At 40.7% G+C, this 16,564-nt stretch overlaps 1 protein-coding gene across 1 annotated transcript in view; it reads left to right on the top strand.

Moving 5' to 3' along the window:
• Positions 1 to 16,564, top strand: part of SKAP1 (src kinase associated phosphoprotein 1) — a 308,245-nt gene that overhangs the window by 247,783 nt on the left and 43,898 nt on the right. The window contains exons 5-7 of the mRNA XM_055576087.1: positions 11,628 to 11,705; positions 12,654 to 12,737; positions 15,484 to 15,608. Coding sequence (XP_055432062.1) covers positions 11,628 to 11,705; positions 12,654 to 12,737; positions 15,484 to 15,608 — 287 coding nt within the window. The remainder of the gene's footprint in view (positions 1 to 11,627; positions 11,706 to 12,653; positions 12,738 to 15,483; positions 15,609 to 16,564) is intronic.

The raw sequence follows: 16,564 nt of genomic DNA, 5'->3' as shown, positions 1-16,564 counted from the left end.
TGCAAAGTTCAACTTACTTCAAACTTGCTTGAGTTGTGTCAGATGAAACAGAAGAACCAAAAAAGATCTTAAATCTCATATGTATAACTTAAAAGAAAAGGCGGTGATTTTTGCCCTCAAGGTTCCTTATTGCAGCCCTCTTTTTTCTGTCATCAATCCCATATGGTTGCACAGAGACACCCAGGGAGCTGGCTGGGAGCGAGGTCTGGCTTGGGAGTGGCCCTTTGTCCAGCAGCTGATACATCCCAGGTCAAAGCCACGTTGCTGAGATCACTGCGTTCCCATCAAGTTCTTCATGATGGGGTATGAGAGTTCTCATTAGATCACCCACCCTGAAATACCCCCAGAGAATCACGATAATTAGTTCCTGAATCTTCTTTTTTATTTTCTGCTTTGTTTGCTTTAAAAGTTTTCTCAATGCAGTGCTCTGATGATATCTGAATGTTTTTCACTAGAGAGACATGGAGAAGGCAAAATTACTATTATTGGATTCCTCCCTGAAATCTTTTGGTTTGGAGAATAACTAAAATAAAGATTCCAGGATTCTAGTATACTAATCCCCATGCAGCTTTCACCATCAGCAGTGTCAAGTAATCAGGCACACACAGAATGTTTGTGTACAGGATGCAAACAAACACACTTGTGATATTCAAAGAGAAAATAAAATTTTCAGAGAAATAAAAGAACAAAACTTGGGAAAGAAAGGGCCAAGTTCTCAGCCACTCAAGGCCTGCAGCTCAGAAATTGCCATCAATAGCTGTTTTCTGAAGTATATTCAGTTATCCATTTGTTAAGTTGTGGTTGGCGCTATCTTTGTCCATTATGACTTTCTCTGTACACATCCTTTGATGCTTTCCTGAAGATGAATAACTTCTGAGGTAAAAAGAACTGGTATCTCAATGAGGCTATGCAGTCAGCTGGGAGATTTAGTTCTCTCCAGTTGAGGTTCATGGTATTTTTTCCTAATTTTTCCCCCAAAATTCTCTTTATCCGTCCTCCCATCATTCTTAGCACTGTGATTCCTCTTGACTTCTTCACCCGCTAATTTCTCCTGGCTTTCTTGGCTAAAGCTTCCTTTCTTTCCCTTTTTTACTTTCTTATTTCACAGTACCAACCCTAAAATTAAAATAGCGACTATATGGCAGAACAGAAGTTACTGTTTGTGGCTTAGGTGGAAGTGATTTCAGTTCAGTTCAGTTCAGTCGCTCAGTCGTGTCCAACTCTTTGCAACCCCATGAATCACAGCACGCCAGGCCTCCCTGTCCATCACCAACTCCTGGAGTTCACTCAAACTCATATCCATCGAGTCGGTGATGCCATCCAGCCATCTCATCCTCTGTCGTCCCCTTTTCCTCCTGCCTCCAATCCCTCCCAGCATCAGGGTCTTTTCCAATGAGTCAACTCTTCGCATGAAGTAGCCAAAATATTGGAGTGTTAGCTTCAGCATCAGTCCTTCCAATTAACACCCAGAACTGATCTTTAGAATGGACTGGTTGGATCTCCTTGCAGTCCAAGGGACTCTCAAGAGCCTTCTCCAACACCACAGTTCAAAAGCATCAATTCTTCAGCACTCAGCTTTCTTTATAGTCCAACTTTAACATTCATACATGACCACTGGAAAAACCATAGCCTTGACTAGACGGACCTTTTTTGACAAAGTAATGTCTCTGCCTTTCAACATGCTATCTAGGTTGGTCATAACTTTCCTTCCAAGGAGTAAGCGTCTTAATTTCATGGCTGCAATCACCATCTGCAGTGATTTTGGAGCCCAAAAAAATAAAGTCTGACACTGTTTCCACTCTTTCCCCATCTATTTCCCATGAAGTGATGGGACCAGATGCCATGATCTTCGTTTTGAATGTTGAGCTTTAAGCCAACTTTTTCACTCTCCTCTTTAACTTTCATCAAGAGACTTTTGAGTTCCTCTTCACTTTCTGCCATAAGGTGGTGTCATCTGCATATCTGAGGTTATTGATATTTCTCCTGGCAATCTTGATTCCAGCTTGTGCTTCTTCCAGCCCAGTGCTTCTCATGATGTACTCTGCATATAAATTAAATAAGCAGGGTGACAATATACAGCCTTGACATACTCCTTTTCCTATTTGGAACCAGTCTGTTGTTCCATGTCCAGTTCTAACTGTTGCTTCCTGACCTGCATATAGGTTTCTCAAGAGGCAGGTCAGGTGGTCTGGTATTCCCATCTCTTGAAGAATTTTTCAGTTTATTGTGATCCACACAGTCAAAGGCTTTGGCATAGTCAATAAAGCAGAAATAGATGTTTTTCTGGAACTCTCTTGCTTTTTCGATGATCCAGCGGATGTTGGCAATTTGATCTCTGGTTCCTCTGCCTTTTCTAAAACCAGCTTGAACATCTGGAAGTTCACAGTTCACGTATTGCTGAAGCCTGGCTTGGAGAATTTTGAGCATTACTTTACTAGCGTGTGAGATGAGTGCAATTGTGCTGTAGTTTGAGCATTCTTTGGCATTGCCTTTCTTTGGGATTGGAATGAAAACTGACCTTTTCCAGTCCTGTGGCCACTGCTGAGTTTTCCAAATTTGCTGGCATATTGAGTGCAGCACTTTCACAGCATCATCTTTCAACTTTCAAGATTTGAAATAGCTCAACTGGAATTATCTAACAAATATTCACTCCCATATTGCCTTCGTAGACCACAAGTCCCATAAGGCTGGAAGTGGTTTCAATTCAGTTTAACAAACATTTATTGGGCACCTACAGTGTGTGCAAGACCCTTGGGGATACAGAGAGAAACAGGTATATGACTGATGAGTCGAACTGCCCTCTATGAAAGGGACCTGACTTCCCACCGCAGGTTTTCTTTAGGCTTCAGGAAGTTAAATAATTAGCACCAAACTCCTTGGAGTTTACTGAGTGTATTTTAGGAAAGGATTATTCTTTATCCCACATCAGTTCAACAATTACAGTACAGCCCTGCCCTGCGATGGGTCTCAGCCATTCCAGCTCTGCCTCAATCTATCAATAATTCTTACTCTCCTTACCTAGACACTTGGGGTGCAAACACTGGCCCATCTCCTTGGGGCACAGCCATATTGGATTCTTCTTTGTTCCCTCATGTCAATCCAGGCACTATGCTATTTTGTTCATTTAATTTTTTTCAAAGTGCTCTCTGTCTCCCTATGAATGCAAGATCTATTTTTACCCTCCTTCCCTTTTTAGGCCATCCTCCCTATTGCCTTCTACCCAGATCCCCCGCTACATTCTTTTTCCTGGGAAGTCCCTTTTCTATTTCTTCTTTCAGGCTTCTAGCAGTTTTACATAGTAACTAAGGTCTTAATGTACATCTACGCCAAGAGACAAGAATGGAGAGAGAGTGTTGGGGGAAAGGTTTAGGGTCTCTGGGAACCAAGACTGTGCTATAATAGTACCCGATAGAAAATGGTATTAGAGCAGAGAAGAGAGAGGATCTAATTCTGTTTGGAGAGAGAGAGAAAGATTCAGAAGGGATGTGACATTTAAATTAAGTCTTAAAGGAGCACTCCCTCCTCATAAAATGGTGAAAGAGATTGAAATTCCCAACCAAGAAAAACAGCACAAGCCAAGGCCTGGCAGTATAAAATACATGCCCTATTCCAGAAGGCAAAGCCTGTCACTTATTGTTTGGAGTATTAGGAAGGATAAGGGGTTGGGACAAAATGAAACTGGAAGATAGGGTGAGACCAAGTTTTAAAGTTTTTGAAGAGATGGAGAGTTTGAGTTTCCTCCTACAGGCTAGGGAGAACCATTAAAGGCTGTAAACGGGAGTGTGACGGGGCCAGATACGTGTTTCAGGAAGATGATTTCTGGCCACAGTATGGTGGACAGGTAGAAGTTAAACCAGTTGAAAAGTGACCCCAAACCCAGGGAGGGCTCTTTTTCTTCCCTTTTCTCCCTGTTCTTATCATAATCCAGTAGAGAAGTAAGTAAATATATTTGAAAATAGTATTGTGTCATTCATTTTTAAAGATAAACACTCTCAAGTAACACATGTATAAAAGTGGCCTGTCTCAAGATGAGATGAGAATACAGTGATCCTTCAAGATTTGTTAAAAATATATATATATACAATTTGGTATTTGAAATCCTCTCCTCCCCCTTCTTAGAATCTCAAAGCCATTTGAAGCATCACTGTCTGGGTTTGGGTCAGGATTCTCACTTTATCCTGCTGCCACTTACTGTGGTTTGGCTGCTAAAAGGAATTCAGGTCATTTGGATCTCTGTGGCTCAGTATTAAGGATGGATCCTTAGGATTAAAAATAAAGCTAAAGGTACTAAATTAAAGTGTTAGTCACTCAGTCGTGTCCAACTTTTTGTGACCCCATGGACTGTAGCCCTCCAGGCTCCTCTCTGTCCATGGAATTCTCCAGGCATGAATACTGGGGTGGGTAGCTGTTCCCTTCTCCAGGGGATCTTCCTGACCCAGGGATCGAACCCAGGTCTCCTGCATTGCAGACAGATTCTTTACCATCTGAGCCACCAAGGAAGCCCCAAGTTATAGATACATGTTATTAACAAAATCAGAAGACACAAGAGGCTTCCTGAGTTTAAACCATTTCTGTGGTGATTACATGAATTCTCAATCTTTTTTCCCATAGCACATGACCACCAACATTTATATGTCCAACCCACTTCCATAAGAACCTATGATTTTGAAGAAACACAATTTTTTTCCAAGGAAATAAAGCTCTGTTGGAGTTCTTGATTGCCATGATTATAATACTACATCAAATGTGTTTAATCACCATCGACTGTGGCATAAATAAAATATACTATAAGTCATTTTTAATTGACTTTTCCCTTAAGAAAGCATATTGAATGTAAATGATGGTATTATTATAGAAAAGCTTCGAATCCATTCTTATTCCTAAAGTGAATTACTCAAAATCTCTGCCATTTCTATCAATACCTTCAACTGATCAAAAGACGCCCTGGTGTCCTAATACCAGGATTGAGAATTAATAAATTATTATATTGAATTAGTTTTATTAAACTGAATTAGATGAACTATTTACTTACTGGATGCTGTTGTTTATTCCCATTTATTTAGATGCTAGAACTGGTGCATTAAAGTTATCATACTTAGAATTGGAAGGCCTTTTTTTCCAAAACTTTCACTTCTTATAAGTAAAATCCAACTGAAAGTAGACATGGAAGAGGAACATCCCTGAAAACCACAGGCATCTGTGGTAATTAGTGTAGTGCCTTTTTGTGGAAACAAGAAGTTTCTTCATATGCCATGAACATTAATTGTTTCTGTATGTTACCTTATAGCTTGGCATTGGGGCTTCCCTGTTGGCTCAGTGGTAATGAATCCGCCTGCCAATGCAGGAGACGCAGGTTTGATCTCTGGTTGGGAAGATCCCCTGAAGAAGGAAATGACAACCCACTCCAGTATTCTTGCCTGGGAAATACCATGGACAGAGGAACCTGGCAGGCTACAGTCCATGGGGTCACAAGAGAGTCAGACATGACTTAGCGACTAAACAACAAACAAGTTTGGCATTATTAATGGACAGTTTATGAAAAGAAACCAATTTGGATATTTGACTTAAAAATCGTGCTTCTTTTTAAACCAAGATTTCTTCCTTAAAGAGTAAATGAATCATGTCCAAGATTCCTGCATGAGCCCCACAGTGGACCAGGCTTCCTTTTCCTTCTTCTCTTGTGTCAGAGAGGCCTTTCAAATCTTGGTGTTCAAGCAGCACTGTTTGAGAGCTCCAGGTTTCTTTCCCTTGCATTTTCTTTTCCTTGTGTCCTTTTATTGCATTCTTTTTCTTTCATTTTTGTTCGACATATCTGTTGATCTCTTGAATTTCACACAGACTTGCCCTAAAAACAATTCTATAGATTAGTCATCTAGTACCTTACAAAGTAAATGAGAAATATAGGACCTTAAAGTAATTTTTTGATATTAAAGTCTTGGAATAACTGCACATTGTGTCTGTTTCTTTTTCTGTATTTTTTTTGGCTGCACCCTGCAACATGTGAGATCTTAGTTCCCCAACCAGGGATCAAACCTGTGCCCTCTGCATTGGAGTCTTACCCACTGGACCACTAGGGAAGTCCCACATTTTCCATGTTTAAATGAGGTCTCCTGTGGGCAAGTGAGGTGGGAAGACCCTTTCTTTCCTCAGCTACTTCTGAATGTGTCTCTTCAGCTGAAACTCAGGGTGATGGACAGTGCTTGGGCTTTTCCAGCTGAGCAGCCTTCAGCAAGCCCCGTAATTTCAGTAAGCCTATTTCCTAGTCTATAAAGTGGAAATGGCAGTAATACAGACTTCACAGGGATGCTATGGAGCTCAAATTAAATGTGAAAATGCTTGAGAAAATGCAGGTTAAGACCTGTTAGGTTCTTTAAAAGCATTTTTATTAAAATGTATTAGTTTTAATAATTTTATACATCAATTATCTATTTTCTTCTTAGCACTTCCAGCCTAGACTCTACCGAGAATTTTCTGTATCCTCAGTGTAACAAATTTCTTCCACAGATTTTTACACAGTTTGGTCTGTTACCTGGATTAACAGATTTTTTTTAAAGACCTTAAAATACTGGAGGGGAAACAAGGGTCCATCAAGATCTCCTGAATATTTGTCTCCTGCATTGGTTTTAACAATATGTGTGATTTCTACCATTCTCTGACATCCTTCAGTCTAGCTCCAGTTGCACTTATTTTGTTTCTTAGTTTCTTATGTCACAGTTTGTTGAAGAACTTGGTTAAGTACTTTGTGTTCAATCCCTTCATCTCCTATCCAGTTTATTTCTCCATGAGATTAAAGGCTTCCATGTCTTTGAAACTTTTAGGTCCTAAGTCTATTGTTATTTATGGCTTAGAATTTTTCACCTTACATGTGTGTTAGTCTATATTCCTTAATAAGCAAAGCACAAAGACTGAAAACTGTGAGAAATAAATGTAAACTCAAGTGGATATTGAATGGAACCAGAGCAGATCAAGACTTATGTAAGCCTGTCCCAAGGGACTAATGAAGGCAGAATCATTGAAACCATTGTCCCTGTTTCATGCGTAGAAGATGAACACTTCCTGCCAGACACCTCAAACTGTCATTTATTGACTGGTTCCTGAAAATTGAGAAAAAAAGCAAAAAGTAATCCAGAAATGCAAGAAGCTAAGAAAAATAGTAATGAACTTATTAAAGAAGGACTCAGAAACCAAAAACAAAGGTGAGGATTTAACCAACAGATTATTCAGTCGCTCAGTCATGTCCAACTCTTTGCGACCCCATGGACTGCAGCATGCCAGGCTTCCCTGTCTTTCACTGTGTCCTGGAGTTGGCTCAAACTCATGTCCATTGAGGTGATACTCATCTCATCCTCTGTTGCCCCCTTTTCCTCTGGCCCTCAATCGTTCCCAGTATCAGGGTCTTTCCCAATGAGTTGGCTCTTTGCCTCGGGTGGCCAAAGTATTGGAATTTCAGCTTCAGCATCAGTCCTTCCAATGTATATTCAGGGTTGATTTCCTTTAAGATTGCTGGTTTGATCTCCTTGCTATCCAAGGGACTCTCAAGAGTCTTCTCCAACACCACAGTTCAAAAGCATCAATTCTTGGTGCTCAGCCTTCTTTATGGTCCAACTGTCATATCCATACGTGACTACTGAAAAAACCATAGGTTTGACTATACAGACCTTTGTCTGCAAAGTGATGCTGGAGATTAACAACCACCAGACAGGAGACTACTATACCTCCTACCCTACCTGCCACATCCCCTTTGATTTTGTCCATTTGAGACACTGTAAAGTATATCTGTCATTTTGCAAATGCACACACACACCAGTGATCTGTGAGAATTGGAATCACAAATGGAACTTGACCATTCCCAACCTTCAAATTTTAGATTTTGTCCAACCTCATCCCCAGAAATCCCAGGTCCTATATCATGGGTACTTTAATGAAAGAAACTGGAACTTCATCCTGCCTGAAATTCACCCCAGGGAGCTATCTGTCTCCTGGATGGAGTTGGCCTGGTCTCTTTTTCAAACAATTGAAAAGAACTTGGATTAAAAGGAAAGGAGAGGATAGAAGTCCAGTTTAGGGAGAGGAAAATGTTGAACAAAATATGGAATTTTTTAAATCATTGATTTTCATTTCAGGTTGATTGGGCAAGAGACCAAGCCAGTACCTATAATGAAAGTTTGTGGCTACTGTTTTTTGCTGCAACCTTTTTGCAATAGAAATTGTGCGGCCTCTTGTGCTATTAGCCTTGTGCTGTGGTATTGCCAACTGATTTCTCCAATTCTCTTTTCTCAGTGGGCTAGAATGCAGCTGATTAAATAGGCCGTGACTCACATAAGCTCCCGTGTCTTTTTTATTGACTACTTTATGGAAATGTATCACACTCCAAAGGGCCCCCATTGTCGTTGCTGTGCGTGGCTAACTGAGGAGTCATGCTTAGTGCTGAGAGATGGACTTCTGCTCTGCAGAGGTGGTATGGGTGGGATACAGGGTTTACAGGAATCTGGATGGGGAAAGAGAGATGTCTGAGAATTTCTTTTATCTTCATCTGTCAGGAAAGTTGGGTGGCCATCACTTCTGGGTAACACTCTTCTCTGTTGATCGTATCTTTATGGCCCCACATCCTTCAGCTAAGTGAATCTTTTCTTTATATGGGCTATTCTGAGAGATTTAGTTAAGTGCAGTAGGAGAGAGAGATTATGACGCTAATGCAGTTCTGTTTTGTGCTGATATAATGTGATACACCCCTAGGTTTATCCAAAGGGCAATTTATTCCCAATAAATCTAAATCATTTCTTTTGTTTTCCATCAAGGTGGTGATATCTTTTTTAGGTAATGGACGAAAAGCCTTGATTAAAAAAAAAAATTATATACTTAAATGTTTTTGCCTTAAAATAGCAACTCATGCAACTGTTTGTGGCTTCTTCCTTCCATTTTTATGATAATAAAAATGATATTTTTATTACCATCCTGTAAAACATCTAGATACTTTCTATTACATGTTAAGTAACTCTGCATATCGGTTCACCTGTGAATTCAGGCATACAAGGCTCTTCCAGCCTCATCACACAGGACTGGAGTTAATGTGTATATCCTCAGGACCACCAGTTCTTGATCAGTGAGACCCTGAGCTGACACTGAAAGGGGAGAGAACTTGATTGCCACAGTGGCTTCTCACCTTGGATTGAGATTGATCTGGATCCCATCTGGGTTTATCTAATAGATCGTGGCGGTAATAAGATTGGGCTCAGAGATTGGGCTCAGAGTCAACTTTACATTGAGAACAATTCTGTTATTGCACTCATCACAGAGTGCCTTAGACATAGAAGACAATCAACAGAATAAAAATTGATTTGATCTGATTTTTTTCCCTAGCCATTCCAAACTTCACCTATAATCCCACTTTTTTCCACTGCCCATAAGGGAATGCAAGCAAGAGAGTTCATCAGTACAGATTCCCTCTAATAAGAAGCAACATAACACATCTTACAAAAACACAGCATATAAAATACTGTATTTCCAGCTCTCTTCCTCTTCAGAATCTTGTTGATGGATGACCAAGAGAGGAAATTCAGCAACTCATTCAGTGCCCAGTTTTAGCAAACCAAGTGTGACTTTTAAGGTAAGAAGGCAGTGATGGTGCTGGCCCTGCTGCTGCTGCTGCTAAGTCGCTTCAGTCGTGTCCGACTCTGTGCGACCCCATGGACAGCAGCCCACCAGGCTCCTTCATCCATGGGATTTTCCAGGCAAGAGTACTGGAGTGGGGTGCCATCGACTTCTCCGGTGCTGTCCCTAGTCTCCTAAAATTAGTAACTTTGAATTAAAACATCTCTGCTGCATTATGTCTTTGTTTTCTTGGTGGTGGCATTCTTAGGTTTCAGTTGGTGGGGAGAGAAAAGCCTCATGCTGATAATGTACTGAAAGTAAATGAAATTAAATAAGCGAAGCAGTGCTCACCACTACTTCCTTCCCCCCTGGGTAATTCAATTCAAGCTCTCTCTCGGATGGCAACTCACAGGGACTGTCTCTGTCACCCCGCTGGGGCCTGGAGTCTTAACATCTAAATAAAAGTTTCACTCAAGCATTTTTTATGCTCCTGCCAGCAGGATCAGTGAGCTGGTGTGGGCCCATTAATGTAATATTCATACTCACAGACTCTCCCCGAACATGAGGCAATGTCTTCCCATTTTCATAATTATAGATGTTCCATAAAATGGCATTTAGATTTGCATTAAAAAGGAGGTTTGAATTCTAATAGAACGTTTAACATGTCTTTTATGATTCAGACTCTCGGCATCCTTAACAAGAAACTGTGTCTCTAAGTTTAACAAAACCTTAAAAAAAGGGGGGGGGATATGGTGGGAAGAAAAGATGGAAACTCCAGGCTTAAAGGACCCTGTTTTTCTTATCCCTTGTGTCTTTCATTTAATTTTTAGGCCTCTAGGAGCAATTTATTTTTTGACAGCAGGCAGAGAGGATAGGTTCTCCTTCAAGGGCCTGCTTAGCTGCACCAGGTCCTCACCCTCAGCATGATCTGCTTCTGTTTTCTTGGAGAGCATTTTCAAAGAGATATTAGAATTTTCAGAAGGGTGGGAGAAATGAAAGAATCCTAGACAGATGAACTTTCCTTTGCTGCTATTCATCTCATGTGTGCACCCTGAGACCCATCCAGGAGATTTATAGCAGCCACGGAGTTTGCTAACTGCAAAACACACAAATGGAAACAGCCCATGAACAAGAAGTTGAAAATAAGAACAAATAGGAAAAAGAATCAGGCACTCAGCTAAAAAAGAAAGAGCTCTTCTGATCTACATTTTTGAAACTAAGCTGGAAACAGCTTAGTTTCAAAGCTGTTTAGAAGCAAAAAGTTTAGTCCCCCAACCTAAAAACAATGAATATTAGGACTATGCTAGCCCACTCCCTTCATTTCTCCTAATTAAGAAGTACAGAGTTTTTAATTGTTTTTGCTGTTGTTTATTTTTTTGAGAACTAAATTCCTTCCTCTTTGTCTCTGACCTTTACCCCTCCCTTCTGTAAAATGAGTATAAACCCTAGTGGTGGAAGACAAATTAGGATCTTGACTTCTCAATAAATTTGTACCTAACTAGGCTAATTGAAAGCCAAGAGTGTTAGCAGCATACAATTAAAAGCTGATGTCAGGCCAGATCTTCTCTGTGTAAAGGCTTCTACCATTCCTAGACTTTTCCCTTGACATTGACAAAACCGGGATTTGGCAATTATTGCCAAGTTCAGCTATGCATAACCTTTCTTTGTGTGAACTTAATAAAAATATGTTTACTAAGGTGACTTTCTGTTTGTTAGAAAAAGGTGAGTGTGTGTTTAGTTAAGCAAATTCTTAGTTTTTTGGAGTCCTTTTCTTACCAATCAGTGCACATTTAAACAACCTCCCTTGTACAGACTAATACTATGTTTAAGTCATTTTAAGCAGTTTCAGCATTAGATATAATTAGAAAGAAAGAAAATTTACTCCCCTCCAGTCATCTGGAGATTGTTTTATTCTGTATCATATTTAAGCAATAGCCCGTCTGCATCTCTTCATTAATGTAGATTATCTCAAGTAGCCCAAATCAATGAAAATTCTGTCAGATTTCAACAAAACATTTTGCTCTTATTCCTTTTAGGAATGGAAGACATCGAAAGAGGAGCTCAAGAGCTTGATAATATCATCAAGCAAGGATACTTAGAGAAGAAAAGCAAAGGTACTGATTAGACCCCCAGATCTCAGAACATTCCAAGAAGAGAATGGAAATGAGGAAAAAGAGGGCCAGCCTAGGGAATGCATTCTCTGTGCCCAGTGCTATACTAGGCAGGTATAAGGCAAGAGGAAAGGAAAAAAAGAAAAGTCTGGTATCTGTGTGTAGGCTGGAAAGACCTGGCCCCAGATCTCCACTTCATCAGGACAGGGATTGGTTTGTCTTGCTCACCTGGTACACCTGCTTAGTAATTACTTGTTGAATGAATAAATGAATGACTGTATTCTTATTCTCATCTCTCAGTGTGTTTCATCTCAGTTTCATCTCAGAAACTGTGTTGCCTCAAGTGTAATTTTTATATCATATGTGAAGCAGCTGACTTTCAAGTTTCAGACAAGTACAAATCTTCAGCTCTCACTCTTTAATTAGGATAGTAGGGTTGGAGTACCAGGTTTAACACTCAGGCAAATTGGCTTAGTACAAAGAAAGACTTGCTCATGCCCATGGCCTAGAATGTCATGGCCATGGGTCTGGGTGGACTCCGGGAGTTGGTGATGGACAGGGAGGCCTGGTGTGCAGCAGTTCATGGGGTCGCAAAGAGTCAGACACGACTGAGCAACTGAACTGAAAAGGCAACAACACATAAAGATCTGGAGATGTGGAGAATTTTATAACTACAGGATGAGGATAGAACCTGAAAGATAAAGGAAATGTAGAGAAACCGCTGAGGTCAGAGCAAGCAAAACCTGTTTAGAACTTGGGCCTTTAACTGAGTGAGTCCTCTGCACTCTGAGTCAATATGGGATAACCTGTGGGAGTGAAAGGGAGGGTTTTACAGTCCATTAACCTGGAAAATAAAACAATAACACACTGGACTGTGTGTTGTTGGATTTTACAGACTCTTCAGTGATTGTAGTTACCTGAATTTATGTCCCTTACTGCTCTTCTGTTTAGATCATAGTTTCTTTGGATCAGAGTGGCAGAAGCGATGGTGTGTTGTCAGCAGAGGCCTCTTCTACTACTATGCTAATGAGAAAAGTAAGTGTTCTTCATTTGCACAGCAGCATCTCACTCCTGGATGCAAGCACTTCGTAAATTCTCAAGCACTTAGATCTAAACTTAGTAGTCCTTAACTAACACCCATAAAGAGACATGCTTGGGAAAAAAGCTTGGCTAAATAATACCTTGCTCATCACCAAAAACTCATACCAATTTAGAAATTATAGCCCCTTTAAGCACTAGGATAGTGTGGTCAGCATATCAAAAGGCTACCTTATGACTAATAACATATTATCGAGGTCAAATGCCTTGGCATTTGTTAAAAAAGAACCTCAAACACTTTATAGGCATCAATAATATAGGTTAAATATTGAAAAATAATAATTCTGAGAAGGATTTTAGCAGCTTACCAACAGCCCAGAAATAAACCTTTGAGTACGAACTCTCTAAGAGCGTGCTTCAAACTTTAGCCTACTGGCTCCTGGGATGTAATCCAATGGACATCCCTAGAGCCATGGAGTGTTGAGACCCCAATAGTTGCTGTGCCCGAGAGACACCCTTCAGCCAGATGGCGGCAGCAGCAAAGTGTTGACCCAAGCCAGAAGCAGCTTCTTATGAGCCACCACTGACTCAATCAACCACAACACTCATGAGCTATCCCTAAAAGACCTCCCATCCTGGCTTAACACTCTTGCTTAGTTCATGAGAAGGAATAGAGGATATAAGCACAAACTGGAGGAGCTACAAATAACTACAAGCTAAAAGTTATCACTGTAGGTGAATGCAAACTTTGAAATAGGGAATTCCTTCCTGCTGGATAGACTGCTGCAGGAGTAATGCTGCCACGCAAGAGGAAGATAAAGGAGCAATCTTGCGGGGATTTCTTTGGGTTCTACCACCTTACAGAGGCCAGTGGTCCAAAGCAAATCCTTTATTGTCCTTTCAGTAATTTTCTGTTTCTCCTCTCTTCCTTCTTTCCTGGACTTATTCCTCTCCCAAAGCCTGGATAGCTAGTCAAGGGAATAGTCAGATACTTACACAGTTGCCTTTGGACTTCCTACACCTTTGGCTCAAAAGTAGCAGAAAGAACAGCTTTGCTAAATGACATGGAATCCTTCAGATTCGATCTTGGGCTTCAAGGCAGTTACCTCACTCTGCCTCTCTGCCTGCAACAGTTATCACTAACCTTCATCTTGGGTTCACCATCACGATTCCTCAGAGCCTTTCCCATATATGGGTGAAGTGTGAGGTGTACTTGGAAATGATAGCAGCATAACTCAAAACCTGAATAATAAGCCCCCTGCATCCTTCCAACCCCTGGCCCACTCTCAAATCCAGCAACTCAAGTTTCTCCCCTGAATTCTAGGCTAGCCAGATTTTATTTTCTTATTTTGAACCTTCAAACTAATGTAACATATATGTCCTTGGTAAAATGTTTATCATTTCCCTTACATTTAAATACATGGTTGGTATATCTGGATATAAAGCCAGGTATCACATTCATTCATTCAGAATCCTTCCCACGCAAGGTGAGGAGGGAGAGCAAGAGCGAGAGGCTTGGAGACTTTTATTGACCATTTTGCCATCAGAGTGAAATAAAATCTGGTGACCAAAGAACAACAAAACATTTTAGTGGCCAGTTAGAACAAGGAGAGATACTTTAACAAAAAAGATTCTGGTGTCAAAAAGCACTGTTGCATGGCTCCCTTCTTGCCAGTTACTTCTTATTGTGCCCAAGACATTTTCTTAGTAAGTACAGAGTGTTTGTGTATTTCTTTTAGCTCAACCAGGTGAAGACAGATTCTTTTACTTTTCTGTAACTATTTTCTTCCCACTGCCACCCCTCTCATCATCATCATCAAAAAGTAATTCATTCTAGGGACTTCGCTGGTGGTCCCGTGGTCAAGACTCCATGCTTCCAATGCAAGGGGGCGTGGGTTGAAAACCTCGTCAGGGAACCACATGCTGTGAGGTGCGGCCAAAAAAAAAAAGAAATTCATTCTGCAGGACAGAAAGCATCACCCAGACACTGTGGTTGTGTCTTCTACAAGTTCTGAACCACACCACAAGGACGCAAAATCATTGGGAACCACCCCCTCTTTTTCTGTTTCTAATTTTTTTCTAAGAGTGACAGGCAGAGTAGTCTCTCCTTTCACTCACTTAGGATCCTTTTCCTTTTATACTCCCTTCCTCCATCATCTAACGATACTCAACAGTACTCTGCTGCTTCCCAATCTGACTGCTTGCAAGGGGGATAAAATACTGAGTTTTAATTATTCTCCCTCTAGCATAACTTCCACCTGACCAGCAGGAGAGGAAGAGAAGTCTAGCCCAAACGCTACGTAGGACATAGGAGGAGACCTGGACTTAGGAAGCCCCTTGTGCTGCTGTCCCTCCCTTCACATGTGCTCTGCTGGCCCTGATAATAATGCTGCAGCTCTATAATAGCCTTCAAGAGCCTCCTGTTTACAGCCATACTCTCCCCGCTGTAATAATTTCTTCTTTCTCTTATTATAGCTCTCTTAACATTCTAATAAATTCTCTGTCTCTGTTGTACTCTTTTGGCAAAATAATCTTTCACGTTGCATTCCCTAGCTTGGCAGTGATCTCTGCCTGGCTGTCACAGTAGCGTCTTCTTAAGCTTCTCTAATAACCCTTCCTCGACTATTGTGGTTCCTCAGGGAGGTAACAGCTGTTTCTGTGCTTTTATTTTACATCCAGAGAAGATGCCCTCCCTTGGCAGTTGCATCTCTCTAGAGATAAAGGAAGCTTTCCTGTCTTGCAGGCAAGCAGCCCAAAGGGATCTTCCTCATTAAGGGCTACAGTGTACGGATGGCCCCCTACCTGCGAAAAGATTCCAAGAAAGAATCCTGCTTTGAGCTGACCTCCCAGGATAGGCGCAGCTATGAGGTAGGATGAGCCGAAGAGCTGGAGATCCTCATTAGTGTCGTAGTTTTGTTCCATGTCGCATGTGAGCTGTGGTTGTGATGCTGGATGCCATCCTTTGTTACCTGTCGTTTCTCACCAAGACCTTCTTTCTTGACATGTCCTCGCCTTGGCTGTGTCGTGCCCACCCTTCTGTTGCCACATTCATCCATCCATCCTAGTTGCTGCCTTTCCCAGGCTTGGGTCTCTTCATCCCTTCCCTTCTCAGTCTCATTCTGTAGGTGAAAGTCTTGTCTATTGCAGCACACAACCCGATTCTTTATTCAGTCTCTAATTCCATGGCTTTAATTTCCATTCTCTTTCTTTTTCAACTGATTATCTTCACTTCCTCTTATGAAATCCAGAAAAAAGAGAAATCTGACTGTAGGGTGAAGAAATAATTCATTTTTGCATATTCATCTTGCTATCCAAAATAATCTTCCTGTGTGTAGGTGCACTGCAGATCTCTGGAAAGATTTCTAAGATACTAAAGCAATGAGTACTGAGTAATACTGGTAACTACTGAGGAACTAGAGGACTTGAGTCGGGGTGAGAGAGACAGTCTTCACTGTGTTCATTTTTATATATTTTGATATAATAGGTAATGCATTATAAAATTAAAAAGGCCAAAAAAAGTCTGAATATGGGAATATAGTGATTTTTCACCAAAAATATACTTTTACATTGAATACACATATTTTGTGGGTGTATACACATGTTGTTTCCTCCTTGTTGGCTACTTTTATCACAGTTTTACTAAAACAATTTAGAAAAACTTTAGCTAACTTAAGAAAAAGAGAAAAGCCGTGCTAAGGTTAATATTAACCACATACGTAACCCTTTGACCCTTCAAGTCTTTCTCAGCACTCATCCTTTCTCGTTTCTACAGTATTCTAGCCCTGATTTTGCAAAACTGACCTAGGTTTTAATTATGTAATTTC

Source organism: Bubalus kerabau, chromosome 4 (genome assembly GCF_029407905.1).
Source record: "Bubalus kerabau isolate K-KA32 ecotype Philippines breed swamp buffalo chromosome 4, PCC_UOA_SB_1v2, whole genome shotgun sequence".
NCBI lineage: Eukaryota > Metazoa > Chordata > Mammalia > Artiodactyla > Bovidae > Bubalus > Bubalus kerabau.
Note: the sequence above shows the minus strand (reverse complement) of the source record. Positions and strands in the feature narration are given on the sequence as shown.